At 48.8% G+C, this 16,239-nt stretch overlaps 1 protein-coding gene across 1 annotated transcript in view; it reads left to right on the forward strand.

Moving 5' to 3' along the window:
- The window catches only part of LOC120978053 (BTB/POZ domain-containing protein KCTD12-like), a 474,732-nt gene that overhangs the window by 195,561 nt on the left and 262,932 nt on the right, over positions 1-16,239 (forward strand). The window contains exon 2 of the mRNA XM_040406292.1: positions 15,078-15,931. Within this exon, the coding sequence (XP_040262226.1) occupies positions 15,094-15,931 (838 nt within the window). The 5' untranslated portion in view covers positions 15,078-15,093. The remainder of the gene's footprint in view (positions 1-15,077; positions 15,932-16,239) is intronic.

Here is a 16,239-nt window from a genome sequence, read left to right on the forward strand (position 1 = left end):
GCTGGGGGGAAACACAGGACGATGACGATACGCCTCCCACAGAGGACAGCTTGTCCTTACCTCTGGGCAGCCTGGCACACATGAGCGACTACATGCTGCAGTGCCTGCGCAACGACAGCAGAGTTGCCCACATTTTAACGTGTGCGGACTACTGGGTTGCCACCCTGCTGGATCCCCGGTACAAAGACAATGTGCCCACCTTACTTCCTACACTGGAGCGTGATAGGAAGATGCGCGAGTACAAGCGCACGTTGGTAGACGCGCTACTGAGAGCATTCCCAAATGTCACAGGGGAACCAGTGGAAGCCCAAGGCGAAGGCAGAGGAGGAGCAAGAGGTCGCCAACGCAGCTGTGTCACGGCCAGCTCCTCTGAGGGCAGGGTTAGCATGGCAGAGATGTGGAAAAGTTTTGTCACCACGCCACAGCTAACTGCACCACCACCTGATACGGAACGTGTTAGCAGGAGGCAACATTTCACTAACATGGTGGAACAGTACCTATGCACACCCCTCCACGTACTGACTGATGGTTCGGCCCCATTCAACTTCTGGGTCTCCAAATTGTCCACGTGGCCAGAGCTAGCCTTTTATGCCTTGGAGGTGCTGGCCTGCCCGGCGGCCAGCGTTTTGTCTGAACGTGTATTCAGCACGGCAGGGGGCGTCATTACAGACAAACGCAGCCGCCTGTCTACAGCCAATGTGGACAAGCTGACGTTCATAAAAATGAACCAGGCATGGATCCCACAGGACCTGTCCATCCCTTGTGCAGATTAGATATTAACTACCTCCCCTTAAGAATATATTATTCTACTCCAGGGCACTTCCTCATTCAATACTATTTTTAATTTCATTTTACCATTATATTGCGGGGCAACCCAAAGTTGAATGAACCTCTCCTCTGTCTGGGTGCCGGGGCCTAAATGTGTGACAGTGGCCTGTTCCAGTGGTGGGTGACGTGAAGCCTGATTCTCTGCTATGACATGAAGACTTATTCTGTGCTGACATGAAGCCAGATTCTCTGTTACGCGACCTCTCTCCTCTGCCTGGGTGCCTGGGCCTAAATATGTGACAGTGGCCTGTTCCAGTGGTGGGTGATGTGAAGCCTGATTCTCTGCTATGACATGAAGACAGATTATGCGCTGACATAAGGCCAGATTCTCTGTTACGGGACCGCTCTCCTCTGTCTGGGTGCCGGGGCCTAAATGTGTGACAGTGGCCTGTTCCAGTGGTGGGTGACGTGAAGCCTGATTCTCTGCTATGACATGAAGACAGATTCTGTGCTGACATAAGGCCAGATTCTCTGTTACGCGACCTCTCTCCTCTGCCTGGGTGCCTGGGCCTAAATATGTGACAGTGGCCTGTTCCAGTGGTGGGTGACGTGAAGCCTGATTCTCTGCTATGACATGAAGACAGATTCTGCGCTGACATGAGGCCAGATTCTCTGTTACGGGACCGCTCTCCTCTGTCTGGGTGCCAGGGCCTGAATGTGTGACAGTGGCCTGTTCCAGTGGTGGGTGACGTGAAGCCGGATTCTCTGCTATGACATGAAGACAGATTTTGTGCTGACATAAGGCCAGATTCTCTGTTACGCGACCTCTCTCCTCTGCCTGGGTGCCTGGGCCTAAATGTGTGACAGTGGCCTGTTCCAGTGGTGGGTGACGTGAAGCCTAAATCTCTGCTATGACATGAAGACAGATTCTGCGCTGACATAAGGCCAGATTCTCTGTTACGGGACCGCTCTCCTCTGTCTGGGTGCCGGGGCCTAAATGTGTGACAGTGGCCTGTTCCAGTGGTGGGTGACGTGAAGCCTGATTCTCTGCTATGACATAAAGACAGATTCTGTGCTGACATAAGGCCAGATTCTCTGTTACGGGACCGCTCTCCTCTGTCTGGGTGCCGGGGCCTAAATGTGTGACAGTGGCCTGTTCCAGTGGTGGGTGACGTGAAGCCTGATTCTCTGCTATGACATGAAGACTTATTCTGTGCTGACATGAAGCCAGATTCTCTGTTACGCGACCTCTCTCCTCTGCCTGGGTGCCTGGGCCTAAATATGTGACAGTGGCCTGTTCCAGTGGTGGGTGACGTGAAGCCTGATTCTCTGCTATGACATGAAGACAGATTTTGTGCTGACATAAGGCCAGATTCTCTGTTACGCGACCTCTCTCCTCTGCCTGGGTGCCTGGGCCTAAATGTGTGACAGTGGCCTGTTCCAGTGGTGGGTGATGTGAAGCCTGATTCTCTGCTATGACATGAAGACTTATTCTGCGCTGACATAAGGCCAGATTCTCTGTTACGGGACCGCTCTCCTCTGTCTGGGTGACGGGGCCTAAATGTATGACAGTGGCCTGTTCCAGTGGTGGGTGACGTGAAGCCTGATTCTCTGCTATGACATGAAAAAAGATTCTGTGCTGACATAAGGCCAGATTCTCTATTACGCGACCTCTCTCCTCTGCCTGGGTGCCTGGGCCTAAATGTGTGACAGTGGCCTGTTCCAGTGGTGGGTGACGTGAAGCCTGATTCTATGCTATGACATGAAGACAGATTCTGCGCTGACATAAGGCCAGATTCTCTGTTACGGGACCGCTCTCCTCTGTCTGGGTGCCGGGGCCTAAATGTGTGACAGTGGCCTGTTCCAGTGGTGGGTGACGTGAAGCCTGATTCTCTGCTATGACATGAAGACAGATTCTGTGCTGACATAAGGCCAGATTCTCTGTTACGCGACCTCTCTCCTCTGCCTGGGTGCCTGGGCCTAAATGTGTGACAGTGGCCTGTTCCAGTGGTGGGTGATGTGAAGCCTGATTCTCTGCTATGACATGAAGACTTATTCTGTGCTGACATGAAGCCAGATTCTCTGTTACGCGACCTCTCTCCTCTGCCTGGGTGCCTGGGCCTAAATATGTGACAGTGGCCTGTTCCAGTGGTGGGTGACGTGAAGCCTGATTCTCTGCTATGACATGAAAAAAGATTCTGTGCTGACATAAGGCCAGATTCTCTGTTACGCGACCTCTCTCCTCTGCCTGGGTGCCTGGGCCTAAATGTGTGACAGTGGCCTGTTCCAGTGGTGGGTGATGTGAAGCCTGATTCTCTGCTATGACATGAAGACTTATTCTGCGCTGACATAAGGCCAGATTCTCTGTTACGGGACCGCTCTCCTCTGTCTGGGTGACGGGGCCTAAATGTATGACAGTGGCCTGTTCCAGTGGTGGGTGACGTGAAGCCTGATTCTCTGCTATGACATGAAAAAAGATTCTGTGCTGACATAAGGCCAGATTCTCTGTTACGCGACCTCTCTCCTCTGCCTGGGTGCCTGGGCCTAAATGTGTGACAGTGGCCTGTTCCAGTGGTGGGTGACGTGAAGCCTGATTCTATGCTATGACATGAAGACAGATTCTTCGCTGACATAAGGCCAGATTCTCTGTTACGGGACCGCTCTCCTCTGTCCGGGTGCCGGGGCCTAAATGTTTGACAGTGGCCTGTTCCAGTGGTGGGTGACGTGAAGCCTGATTCTCTGCTATGACATGAAGACAGATTCTGTGCTGACATAAGGCCAGATTCTCTGTTACTGGACCGCTCTCCTCTGTCTGGTTGCCGGGGCCTAAATGTGTGACAGTGGCCTGTTCCAGTGGTGGGTGACGTGAAGCCTGATTCTCTGCTATGACATGAAGACAGATTCTGTGCTGACATAAGGCCATATTCTCTGTTACGCGACCGCTCTCCTCTGCCTGGGTGCCTGGGCCTTAATATGTGACAGTGGCCTGTTCCAGTGGTGGGTGACGTGAAGCCTGATTCTCTGCTATGACATGAAGACAGATTCTGCGCTGACATAAGGCCAGATTCTCTGTTACGGGACCGCTCTCCTCTGTCTGGGTGCCGGGGCCTAAATGTGTGACAGTGGCCTGTTCCAGTGGTGGGTGACGTGAAGCCTGATTCTCTGCTATGACATGAAGACAGATTCTGTGCTGACATAAGGCCAGATTCTCTGTTACTGGACCGCTCTCCTCTGTCTGGGTGCCGGGGCCTAAATGTGTGACAGTGGCCTGTTCCAGTGGTGGGTGACGTGAAGCCTGATTCTCTGCTATGACATGAAGACTGATTCTGTGCTGACATGAAGCCAGATTCTCTGTTACGGGACCTCTCTCCTCTGTCTGGCTGGCGGGGCCTAAATATGTGACAGTGGCCTGTTCCAGTGGTGGGTGACGTGAAGCCTGATTCTCTGCTATGACATGAAGACTGATTCTGTGCTGACATGAAGCCAGATTCTCTGTTACGGGACCTCTCTCCTCTCCCTGGGTGCATGGGCCTAAATATGTGACAGTGGCCTGTTCCAGTGGTGGATGACGTGAAGCCTGATTCTCTGCTATGACATGAAGACTGATTCTCTGATGACATGAAGCCAGATTCTCTGTTATGGGACCTCTCTCCTCTGCCTGGGTGCCTGGGCCTAAATATGTGACAGTGGCCTGTTCCAGTGGTGGGTGACGTGAAGCCTGATTCTCTGCTATGACATGAAGACTGATTCTCTGCTGACATGAAGCCAGATTCTCTGTTATGGGACCTCTCTCCTCTGCCTGGGTGCCTGGGCCTAAATATGTGACAGTGGCCTGTTCCAGTGGTGGGTGAGGTGAAGCCTGATTCTCTGCTATGACATGAAGACTGATTCTGTGCTGACATGAAGCCAGATTCTCAGTTACGGGACCTCTCTCCTCTGCCTGGGTGCCTGGGCCTAAATATTATGCCATAGCAGAGAATGCCAGAGAATGCCAGTGGCCTGTTCCAGTGGTGGGTGACGTGAAGCCTGATTCTCTGATATGACATGAAGACTGATTCTGTGCTGACATGAAGCCAGATTCTCTGTTACGGGACCTCTCTCCTCTGTCTGGGTGCCGGGGCCTAAATATGTGACAGTGGCCTGTTCCAGTGGTGGGTGACGTGAAGCCTGATTCTCTGCTATGACATGAAGACTGATTCTGTGCTGACATGAAGCCAGATTCTCTGTTACGGGACCTCTCTCCTCTGTCTGGGTGCCGGGGCCTAAATTGTGACAGTGGCCTGTTCCAGTGGTGGGTGACGTGAAGCCTGATTCTCTGCTATGACATGAAGACTGATTCTGTGCTGACATGAAGCCAGATTCTCTGTTACGGGACCTCTCTCCTCTGCCTGGGTGCCGGGGCCTAAATATGTGACAGTGGCCTGTTCCAGTGGTGGGTGACGTGAAGCCTGATTCTCTGCTATGACATGAAGACTGATTCTGTGCTGACATGAAGCCAGATTCTCTGTTACGGGACCTCTCTCCTCTGCCTGGGCCTAAATATGTTACAGTGGCCTGTTCCAGTGGTGGGTGACGTGAAGCCTGATTCTCTGCTATGACATGAAGACTGATTCTCTGCTGACATGAAGCCAGATTCTCTGTTCCGGGATCTCTCTCCTCTGTCTGGGTGCCGGGGCCTAAATGTGTGACAGTGGCCTGTTCCAGTGGTGGGTGACGTGAAGCCTGATTCTCTGCTATGACATGAAGACTGATTCTGTGCTGACATGAAGCCAGATTCTCTGTTACGGGACCTCTCTCCTCTGTCTGGGTGCCTGGGCCTAAATGTGTGACAGTGGCCTGTTCCAGTGGTGGGTGACGTGAAGCCTGATTCTCTGCTATGACATGAAGACAGATTCTGCGCTGACATAAGGCCAGATTCTCTGTTTCGGGACCGCTCTCCTCTGTCTGGGTGCCGGGGCCTAAATGTGTGACAGTGGCCTGTTCCAGTGGTGGGTGACGTGAAGCCTGATTCTCTGCTATGACATGAAAAAAGATTCTGTGCTGACATAAGGCCAGATTCTCTGTTACTGGAACGCTCTCCTCCGTCTGGGTGCCGGGGCCTAAATGTGTGACAGTGGCCTGTTCCAGTGGTGGGTGACGTGAAGCCTGATTCTCTGCTATGACATGAAGACAGATTCTGCGCTGACATAAGGCCAGATTCTCTGTCACGGGACCGCTCTCCTCTGTCTGGGTGCCGGGGCCTAAATGTGTGACAGTGGCCTGTTCCAGTGGTGAGTGACGTGAAGCCTGATTCTCTGCTATGACATGAAGACAGATTCTGTGCTGACATAAGGCCAGATTCTCTGTTACGGGACCGCTCTCCTCTGTCTGGGTGCCGGGCTCTAAATGTGTGACAGTGGCCTGTTCCAGTGGTGGGTGACGTGAAGCCTGATTCTCTGCTATGACATGAAGACTGATTCTGTGCTGACATGAAGCCAGATTCTCTGCTATGGCATAAAGAGACTGATTCTGTGCTGACATGAAGCCAGATTCTTTGCTATGGCATGAAGAGACTGATTCTCTGCTGACGTGAAGCCAGATTCTCTGCTATGGGACCTCTGTCCAATTGATATGGGTTCATTTTTATTTTTTTAATTTTTATTTTAATTCATTTCCCTATCCACATTTGTTTGCAGGGGATTTACCTACATGTTGCTGCCTTTTGCAGCCCTCTAGCTCTTTCCTGGTCTGTTTTACAGCCTTTTTAGTGCCCAAAAGTTTGGGTCCCCATTGACTTCAATAGGGTTCGGGTTCGGGACGAAGTTCGGTTCGGGTTCGGATCCCGAACCCGAACATTTCTGGGAAGTTCGGCCGAACTTCTCGAACCCGAACATCCAGGTGTTCGCTCAACTCTACACAGGACCTGTCCATCCCTTGTGCAGATTAGACATTAACTACCTCCCCTTAACAATATATTATTGTACTCCAGGGCACTTCCTCATTCAATCCTATTTTTATTTTAATTTTACCATTATATTGCGGGGCAACCCAAAGTTGAATAAACCTCTCCTCTGCCTGGGTGCCTGGGCCTAAATATGTGACAGTGGCCTGTTCCAGTGGTGGGTGACGTGAAGCCTGATTCTCTGCTATGACATGAAGACTGATTCTGTGCTGACATGAAGCCAGATTCTCTGTTACGGGACCTCTCTCCTCTGTCTGGCTGCCGGGGCCTAAATATGTGACAGTGGCCTGTTCCAGTGGTGGGTGACGTGAAGCCTGATTCTCTGCTATGACATGAAGACTGATTCTGTGCTGACATGAAGCCAGATTCTCTGTTACGGGACCTCTCTCCTCTCCCTGGGTGCCTGGGCCTAAATATGTGACAGTGGCCTGTTCCAGTGGTGGGTGACGTGAAGCCTGATTCTCTGCTACGACGTGAAGAAAGATTCTGTGCTGACATGAAGCCAGATTCTCTGTTACGGGACCTCTCTCCTCTGTCTGGGTGCCGGGGCCTAAATATGTGACAGTGGCCTGTTCCAGTGGTGGGTGACGTGAAGCCTGATTCTCTGCTATGACATGAAGACTGATTCTCTGCTGACATGAAGCCAGATTCTCTGTTACGGGACCTCTCTCCTCTGTCTGCGTGCCGGGGCCTAAATATGTGACAGTGGCCTGTTCCAGTGGTGGGTGACGTGAAGCCTGATTCTCTGCTATGACATGAAGACTGATTCTCTGCTGACATGAAGCCAGATTCTCTGTTACGGGACCTCTCTCCTCTGTCTGGGTGCCGGGGCCTAAATATGTGACAGTGGCCTGTTCCAGTGGTGGATGACGTGAAGCCTGATTCTCTGCTATGACATGAAGACTGATTCTCTGCTGACATGAAGCCAGATTCTCTGTTATGGGACCTCTCTCCTCTGCCTGGGTGCCTGGGCCTAAATATGTGACAGTGGCCTGTTCCAGTGGTGGGTGACGTGAAGCCTGATTCTCTGCTATGACATGAAGACTGATTCTCTGCTGACATGAAGCCAGATTCTCTGTTATGGGACCTCTCTCCTCTGCCTGGGTGCCTGGGCCTAAATATGTGACAGTGGCCTGTTCCAGTGGTGGGTGACGTGAAGCCTGATTCTCTGCTATGACATGAAGACTGATTCTGTGCTGACATGAAGCCAGATTCTCTGTTACGGGACCTCTCTCCTCTGCCTGGGTGCCTGGGCCTAAATATTATGCCATAGCAGAGAATGCCAGAGAATGCCAGTGGCCTGTTCCAGTGGTGGGTGACGTGAAGCCTGATTCTCTGATATGACATGAAGACTGATTCTGTGCTGACATGAAGCCAGATTCTCTGTTACGGGACCTCTCTCCTCTGTCTGGGTGCCGGGGCCTAAATATGTGACAGTGGCCTGTTCCAGTGGTGGGTGACGTGAAGCCTGATTCTCTGCTATGACATGAAGACTGATTCTGTGCTGACATGAAGCCAGATTCTCTGTTACGGGACCTCTCTCCTCTGTCTGGGTGCCGGGGCCTAAATTGTGACAGTGGCCTGTTCCAGTGGTGGGTGACGTGAAGCCTGATTCTCTGCTATGACATGAAGACTGATTCTCTGCTGACATGAAGCCAGATTCTCTGTTACGGGACCTCTCTCCTCTGCCTGGGTGCCTGGGCCTAAATATGTGACAGTGGCCTGTTCCAGTGGTGGGTGACGTGAAGCCTGATTCTCTGCTATGACATGAAGACTGATTCTGTGCTGACATGAAGCCAGATTCTCTGTTACGGGACCTCTCTCCTCTGCCTGGGCCTAAATATGTTACAGTGGCCTGTTCCAGTGGTGGGTGACGTGAAGCCTGATTCTCTGCTATGACATGAAGACTGATTCTCTGCTGACATGAAGCCAGATTCTCTGTTCCGGGATCTCTCTCCTCTGTCTGGGTGCCGGGGCCTAAATGTGTGACAGTGGCCTGTTCCAGTGGTGGGTGACGTGAAGCCTGATTCTCTGCTATGACATGAAGACTGATTCTGTGCTGACATGAAGCCAGATTCTCTGTTACGGGACCTCTCTCCTCTGTCTGGGTGCCTGGGCCTAAATGTGTGACAGTGGCCTGTTCCAGTGGTGGGTGACGTGAAGCCTGATTCTCTGCTATGACATGAAGACAGATTCTGCGCTGACATAAGGCCAGATTCTCTGTTACGGGACCGCTCTCCTCTGTCTGGGTGCCGGGGCCTAAATGTGTGACAGTGGCCTGTTCCAGTGGTGGGTGACGTGAAGCCTGATTCTCTGCTATGACATGAAGACAGATTCTGTGCTGACATAAGGCCAGATTCTCTGTTACTGGACCGCTCTCCTCTGTCTGGGTGCCGGGGCCTAAATGTGTGACAGTGGCCTGTTCCAGTGGTGGGTGACGTGAAGCCTGATTCTCTGCTATGACATGAAGACAGATTCTGTGCTGACATAAGGCCAGATTCTCTGTTACGCGACCTCTCTCCTCTGCCTGGGTGCCTGGGCCTTAATATGTGACAGTGGCCTGTTCCAGTGGTGGGTGACGTGAAGCCTGATTCTCTGCTATGACATGAAGACAGATTCTGTGCTGACATAAGGCCAGATTCTCTGTTACGGGACCGCTCTCCTCTGTCTGGGTGCCGGGGCCTAAATGTGTGACAGTGGCCTGTTCCAGTGGTGGGTGACGTGAAGCCTGATTCTCTGCTATGACATGAAGACTGATTCTGTGCTGACATGAAGCCAGATTCTCTGCTATGGCATAAAGAGACTGATTCTGTGCTGACATGAAGCCAGATTCTTTGCTATGGCATGAAGAGACTGATTCTCTGCTGACGTGAAGCCAGATTCTCTGCTATGGGACCTCTGTCCAATTGATATGGGTTTCTTTTTTATTTTTTTAATTTTTATTTTAATTCATTTCCCTATCCACATTTGTTTGCAGGGGATTTGCCTACATGTTGCTGCCTTTTGCAGCCCTCTAGCTCTTTCCTGGGCTGTTTTACAGCCTTTTTAGTGCCCAAAAGTTCGGTTCCCCATTGACTTCAATGGGGTTCGGGTTCGGGACGAAGTTCGGTTCGGGTTCGGATCCCTAACCCGAACATTTCCGGGAAGTTCGGCCGAACTTCTCGAACCCGAACATCCAGGTGTTCGCTCAACTCTACACAGGACCTGTCCATCCCTTGTGCAGATTAGACATTAACTACCTCCCCTTAACAATATATTATTGTACTCCAGGGCACTTCCTCATTCAATCCTATTTTTATTTTCATTTTACCATTATATTGCGGGGCAACCCAAAGTTGAATGAACCTCTCCTCTGCCTGGGTGCCTGGGCCTAAATATGTGACAGTGGCCTGTTCCAGTGGTGGGTGACGTGAAGCCTGATTCTCTGCTATGACATGAAGACTGATTCTGTGCTGACATGAAGCCAGATTCTCTGTTACGGGACCTCTCTCCTCTGTCTGGCTGCCGGGGCCTAAATATGTGACAGTGGCCTGTTCCAGTGGTGGGTGACGTGAAGCCTGATTCTCTGCTATGACATGAAGACTGATTCTGTGCTGACATGAAGCCAGATTCTCTGTTACGGGACCTCTCTCCTCTGCCTGGGTGCCTGGGCCTAAATATGTGACAGTGGCCTGTTCCAGTGGTGGGTGACGTGAAGCCTGATTCTCTGCTATGACATGAAGACTGATTCTGTGCTGACATGAAGCCAGATTCTCTGTTACGGGACCTCTCTCCTCTGTCTGGGTGCCGGGGCCTAAATATGTGACAGTGGCCTGTTCCAGTGGTGGGTGACGTGAAGCCTGATTCTCTGCTATGACATGAAGACTGATTCTCTGCTGACATGAAGCCAGATTCTCTGTTACGGGACCTCTCTCCTCTGTCTGGGTGCCGGGGCCTAAATATGTGACAGTGGCCTGTTCCAGTGGTGGATGACGTGAAGCCTGATTCTCTGCTATGACATGAAGACTGATTCTCTGCTGAAATGAAGCCAGATTCTCTGTTATTCGACCTCTCTCCTCTGCCTGGGTGCCTGGGCCTAAATATGTGACAGTGGCCTGTTCCAGTGGTGGGTGACGTGAAGCCTGATTCTCTGCTATGACATGAAGACTGATTCTCTGCTGACATGAAGCCAGATTCTCTGTTATGGGACCTCTCTCCTCTGCCTGGGTGCCTGGGCCTAAATATGTGACAGTGGCCTGTTCCAGTGGTGGGTGACGTGAAGCCTGATTCTCTGCTATGACATGAAGACTGATTCTGTGCTTACATGAAGCCAGATTCTCTGTTACGGGACCTCTCTCCTCTGCCTGGGTGCCTGGGCCTAAATATGTGACAGTGGCCTGTTCCAGTGGTGGGTGACGTGAAGCCTGATTCTCTGCTATGACATGAAGACTGATTCTGTGCTGACATGAAGCCAGATTCTCTGTTACGGGACCTCTCTCCTCTGTCTGGGTGACGGGGCCTAAATATGTGACAGTGGCCTGTTCCAGTGGTGGGTGACGTGAAGCCTGATTCTCTGCTATGACATGAAGACTGATTCTGTGCTGACATGAAGCCAGATTCTCTGTTACGGGACCTCTCTCCTCTGTCTGGGTGCCGGGGCCTAAATTGTGACAGTGGCCTGTTCCAGTGGTGGGTGACGTGAAGCCTGATTCTCTGCTATGACATGAAGACTGATTCTGTGCTGACATGAAGCCAGATTCTCTGTTACGGGACCTCTCTCCTCTGCCTGGGTGCCTGGGCCTAAATATGTGACAGTGGCCTGTTCCAGTGGTGGGTGACGGGAAGCCTGATTCTCTGCTATGACATGAAGACTGATTCTGTGCTGACATGAAGCCAGATTCTCTGTTACGGGACCTCTCTCCTCTGCCTGGGTGCCTGGGCCTAAATATGTGACAGTGGCCTGTTCCAGTGGTGGGTGACGTGAAGCCTGATTCTCTGCTATGACATGAAGACTGATTCTCTGCTGACATGAAGCCAGATTCTCTGTTCCGGGACCTCTCTCCTCTGTCTGGGTGCCGGGGCCTAAATGTGTGACAGTGGCCTGTTCCAGTGGTGGGTGACGTGAAGCCTGATTCTCTGCTATGACATGAAGACTGATTCTGTGCTGACATGAAGCCAGATTCTCTGTTACGGGACCTCTCTCCTCTGTCTGGGTGGCTGGGCCTAAATGTGTGACAGTGGCCTGTTCCAGTGGTGGGTGACGTGAAGCCTGATTCTCTGCTATGACATGAAGACTGATTCTCTGCTGACATGAAGCCAGATTCTCTGCTATGGCATGAAGAGACTGATTCTCTGCTGACGTGAAGCCAGATTCTCTGCTATGGGACCTCTGTCCAATTGATATTGGTTCATTTTTATTTTTTTATTTTTATTTTAATTAATTTCCCTATCCACATTTGTTTGCAGGGGATTTACCTACATGTTGCTGCCTTTTGCAGCCCTCTAGCTCTTTCCTGGGCTGTTTTACAGCCTTTTTATTGCCGAAAAGTTCGGGTCCCCATTGACTTCAATGGGGTTCGGGTTCGGGACGAAGTTCGGGTCGGGTTCGGATCCCGAACCCGAACATTTTTGAGAAGTTCGGCCGAACTTCTCGAACCCGAACATCCAGGTGTTCGTTCAACTCTACTATGGTACAAAAATGTGAATTTCCGCTTTTTGAAGCAGCTCTGACTTTCTGAGCACCTGTCATGTTTCCTGAGGTTCTACAATGGCCAGACAGTACAAACACCCCACAAATGACCCCATTTTGGAAAGTAGACACCCTAAGGTATTCGCTGATGGTCATAGTGAGTTCATAGAACTTTTTATTTTTTGTCACAAGTTAGCGGAAAATGATGATTTTTTTTTTTTTCTTACAAAGTCTCATATTCCACTAACTTGTGACAAAAAATAAAAACTTCCATGATCTCACTATGCCCATCACGAAATACCTTGGGGTGTCTTCTTTCCAAAATGGGGTCACTTGTGGGCTAGTTATACTGCCCTGGCATTTTATGGGCCCAAATGCGTGCAAAGTAGTTTGAAATCAAAATGTGTAAAAAATGGCTGGTGAAATCCGAAAGGTGCTCTTTGGAATGTGGGCCGCTTTGCCCGCCTAGGCTGCAAAAAAGTGTCACACATGTGGTATTGCCGTACTCAGAAGAAGTTGGGCAATGTTTTTTTGGGTGTCATTTTACACATACCCATGCTGGGTGAGAGAAATATCTTGGCAAAAGACAACTTTTCCCATTTTTTTATACAAAGTTGGCATTTGACCATGATATTTATCTCACCCAGCATAGGTATATGTAAAATGACACCCCAAAACACATTCCCCAACTTCTCCTGAGTACGGCAATACCACATGTGTGACACTTTTTTTCAGCCTAGGTGGGCAAAGGGGCCCACATTCCAAAGAGCACCTTTAGGATTTCACAGGTCATTTTTTACACATTTTGATTTCAAACTACTTACCAAACATTAGGGCCCCTAGAATGCCAGGGCTGTATAACTACCCCACAAGTGACCCCATTTTTGAAAGAAGACACCCCAAGGTATTCCATGAGGGGCATGCCGAGTTCCTAAATTTTTTTATTTTTCTTCACAAGTTAGCGGAAAATGATGATTTTTTTTTTCTTACAAAGTCTCATATTCCACTAACTTGTGACAAAAAATAAAAAGTTCCATGAACTCACTATGCCCATCAGCGAATACCTTGGGGTGTCTTCTTTCCAAAATGGGGTCACACTTGTGGGGTAGTTATACTGCCCTGGGATTCTAGGGGCCCTAATGTGTGGTAAGTAGATTGAATTCAAAATCTGTAAAAAATGGCCGGTGAAATCCGAAAGGTGCTCTTTGGAATGTGGGCCCCTTTGCCCGCCTAGGCTGCAAAAAAGTGTCACACATGTGGTATCTCTGTACTCAGGAGAAGGTGGGCAATGTGTTTTGGGGTGTCATTTTACATATACCCATGCTGGGTGAGATAAATATCTTGGTCAAATGCCAACTTTGTATAAAAAAATGGAAAAAGTTGTCTTTTGCCAAGATATTTCTCTTGTGCGCGCGTTCACAGGAAATCTCGGCTCACGCGAGATGACGCCAATCAGCGTTAGTGTAGCCTGGGAGCGCCACAGCAAAGACGCCTTTCGGCGCTAGCGTAGCGGGAAGTGGTTATGGTCTACGGGACTATAGCCAACCTTCCTGAATGTGGCCGCAAGAGGAAAATTGATGAGAAATTGAAAAGACAGATAATACAAATGGTAACCAAAGAACTCATAATAACTTCCAAAGAGATTTGAAGTGAACTGCAAGGTCAAAGTAAATCAGTGTTAGATCGCACCATCCATTACTTTCTTAGCCAAAGTGGACTTAACGGAAGACGACCAAGGAGGAAACCACTACTGAAAGCATATCATAAAAAAAGCAAGAGTGAAATTTGCCAAAATGAATATTGACAAGCTATATGGACAGATGAGACAAAACTGGATCTTTTTGGCAAGTGAGATCAGCTCTATGTTCACAGACACAAAAATGAAGCGTACAAAGAAAAGAACATTGTACCTACTGTGAAACATGGAGTAGGCTCAATTATGCTTTAAGGCTGCTTTGTTGCACAAGGCTGGCACAAGGTATCTTGAATCTATGCAAGGTACAATAAAATCTCAAGACTATCAAGGTATTTTAGAGCAAAATATGTTGCCCAGTGTCAGAAAGCTTGGTCTCAGTTGTAGTTCATGGGTCCTCCAACAGTAAAAATTACTCAAAACACACAGCTAAAAACATCTAAAAATAGCTAAGAGCAAAGCATTAGACTTTTCTGAACTGGCTTTCTATAAACCCTGATCTAAATCCTATTGAACATCTATGGAAGGAGCTGAAACATGCAGTTTGCTCACGAGGAGTAGGCCAAAATACCTGTGGACAGGTGCAGAAGTCTCATTGAGAGTTACAAAAATAACATGATTGCGATGATTGTCTCAAAAGGTTGTGAAATGAAATATTAAGTTAAGGGTCATTTGTTTTTGTCCAGATCAGTTTCATTAGTTTGATTAATTAATGGTTCTGTTGAACCACAATTCAAAGGCAATGTCTCATTTTTATTAGTTGATTTTCAGTAACATTTTATTTATTATTACTTTTGTCAGTTTCAAGTTATTTCAGTGACCATTGTGGGTTTTTCTTTCTTTAACGGAAGGGTGACAACAATTTTGTCCAAGTGTATATTGGTTCTTTTTATTTATGGAAGAAAGTGTTTAAAATAAGTTCATTATTTCAATGTAGTTGACTGAATGTTTTCTCAAATGCATAAAAATCTGTAACAATTGTTTTCTCAAAATGTTTCTCAACACAGATTGCATAAAAGGCACATGGCTTTTCCAGACAATACAAGTTGTTTGAAGCAAACAGATGAAAATCTCCTTTTTCCTGACATAATAGAATTAAATGTTGGTGGGCAAGTCTATATAACACGTTACCTTACATTGGTTACCATTCCTGGATCACTGCTATGGGAGATGTTCTCACAGAAGACTGTCCAGACTTTGGCCAGGGATAACAAAGGTCGTTTTTTCTTAGATCGTGATGGATTTCTTTTTCGATACGTGTTAGACTATTTGAGAGACCAACAACTGTTTCTCCCTGATCATTTTCCTGAAAGAAGGCGACTTCAGAGAGAAGCTGAATACTTTAAACTTCCAGAGTTAGTGAAAATTCTAGTGGCAAAAGTCAGTAAACAAAACTGTATTGGCGATGAGACATTTCAAAGTTATGCTGATACTAATATTGGAGTTGACAGGAATCTGGCATTTGTTAATGCACTTGCAACAACTGCTGGAAATCAGTCAACACTACCGGACCAGCAGTGCTATGGTTTCATCTCCATTGGCTATCATGGCTCTTACACATTGGGCAGAGAAAGTCAAACAGATGCCAAATTCAGAAGGGTGGCAAGAATTATGGTATGTGGTAGGACCTCATTAGCTAAAGAAGTTTTTGGTGAAACACTCAATGAGAGTAAAGATCCATATCGACCTCCTGAAACATACACCTCAAGGTACTACCTCAAATATAATTTTTTGGAACAAGCATTTGATAAGCTGGCAGATGCTGGGTTTCATATGGTGGCCTGTAACTCTGCTGGAACATCGGCCTTTGATCATACTGATGACAAGATCTGGACATCTTACACTGAATACATTTTCTACCGTGAGTGTTCCAACCAAATGAAAAATCTTACCTTCTACTTTCCTGCTTATCCTGTAGTAGAAATAGACTTTATTAAAGGGGTTATCCAAAATCTAACACATTCCCCCCAGTGGCCGGGCCTGTCATATAGTTTGCTGGGTGATGCTAGGGAGGCTGATCCCCATCGGGGCCTGCTATTGGCTGCTCCCCACATCACCAGATGTTTTGATCTGCGCAACGGGGAGATGCAGCGGCGGCTGTGTGGAGATCAGGAGTGACGCAGGTGCCGGGGAGCGGGGTATGTACAATTTATATGACGGGCTTGGGCA

Source organism: Bufo bufo, chromosome 8 (genome assembly GCF_905171765.1).
Source record: "Bufo bufo chromosome 8, aBufBuf1.1, whole genome shotgun sequence".
Lineage (NCBI taxonomy): Eukaryota > Metazoa > Chordata > Amphibia > Anura > Bufonidae > Bufo > Bufo bufo.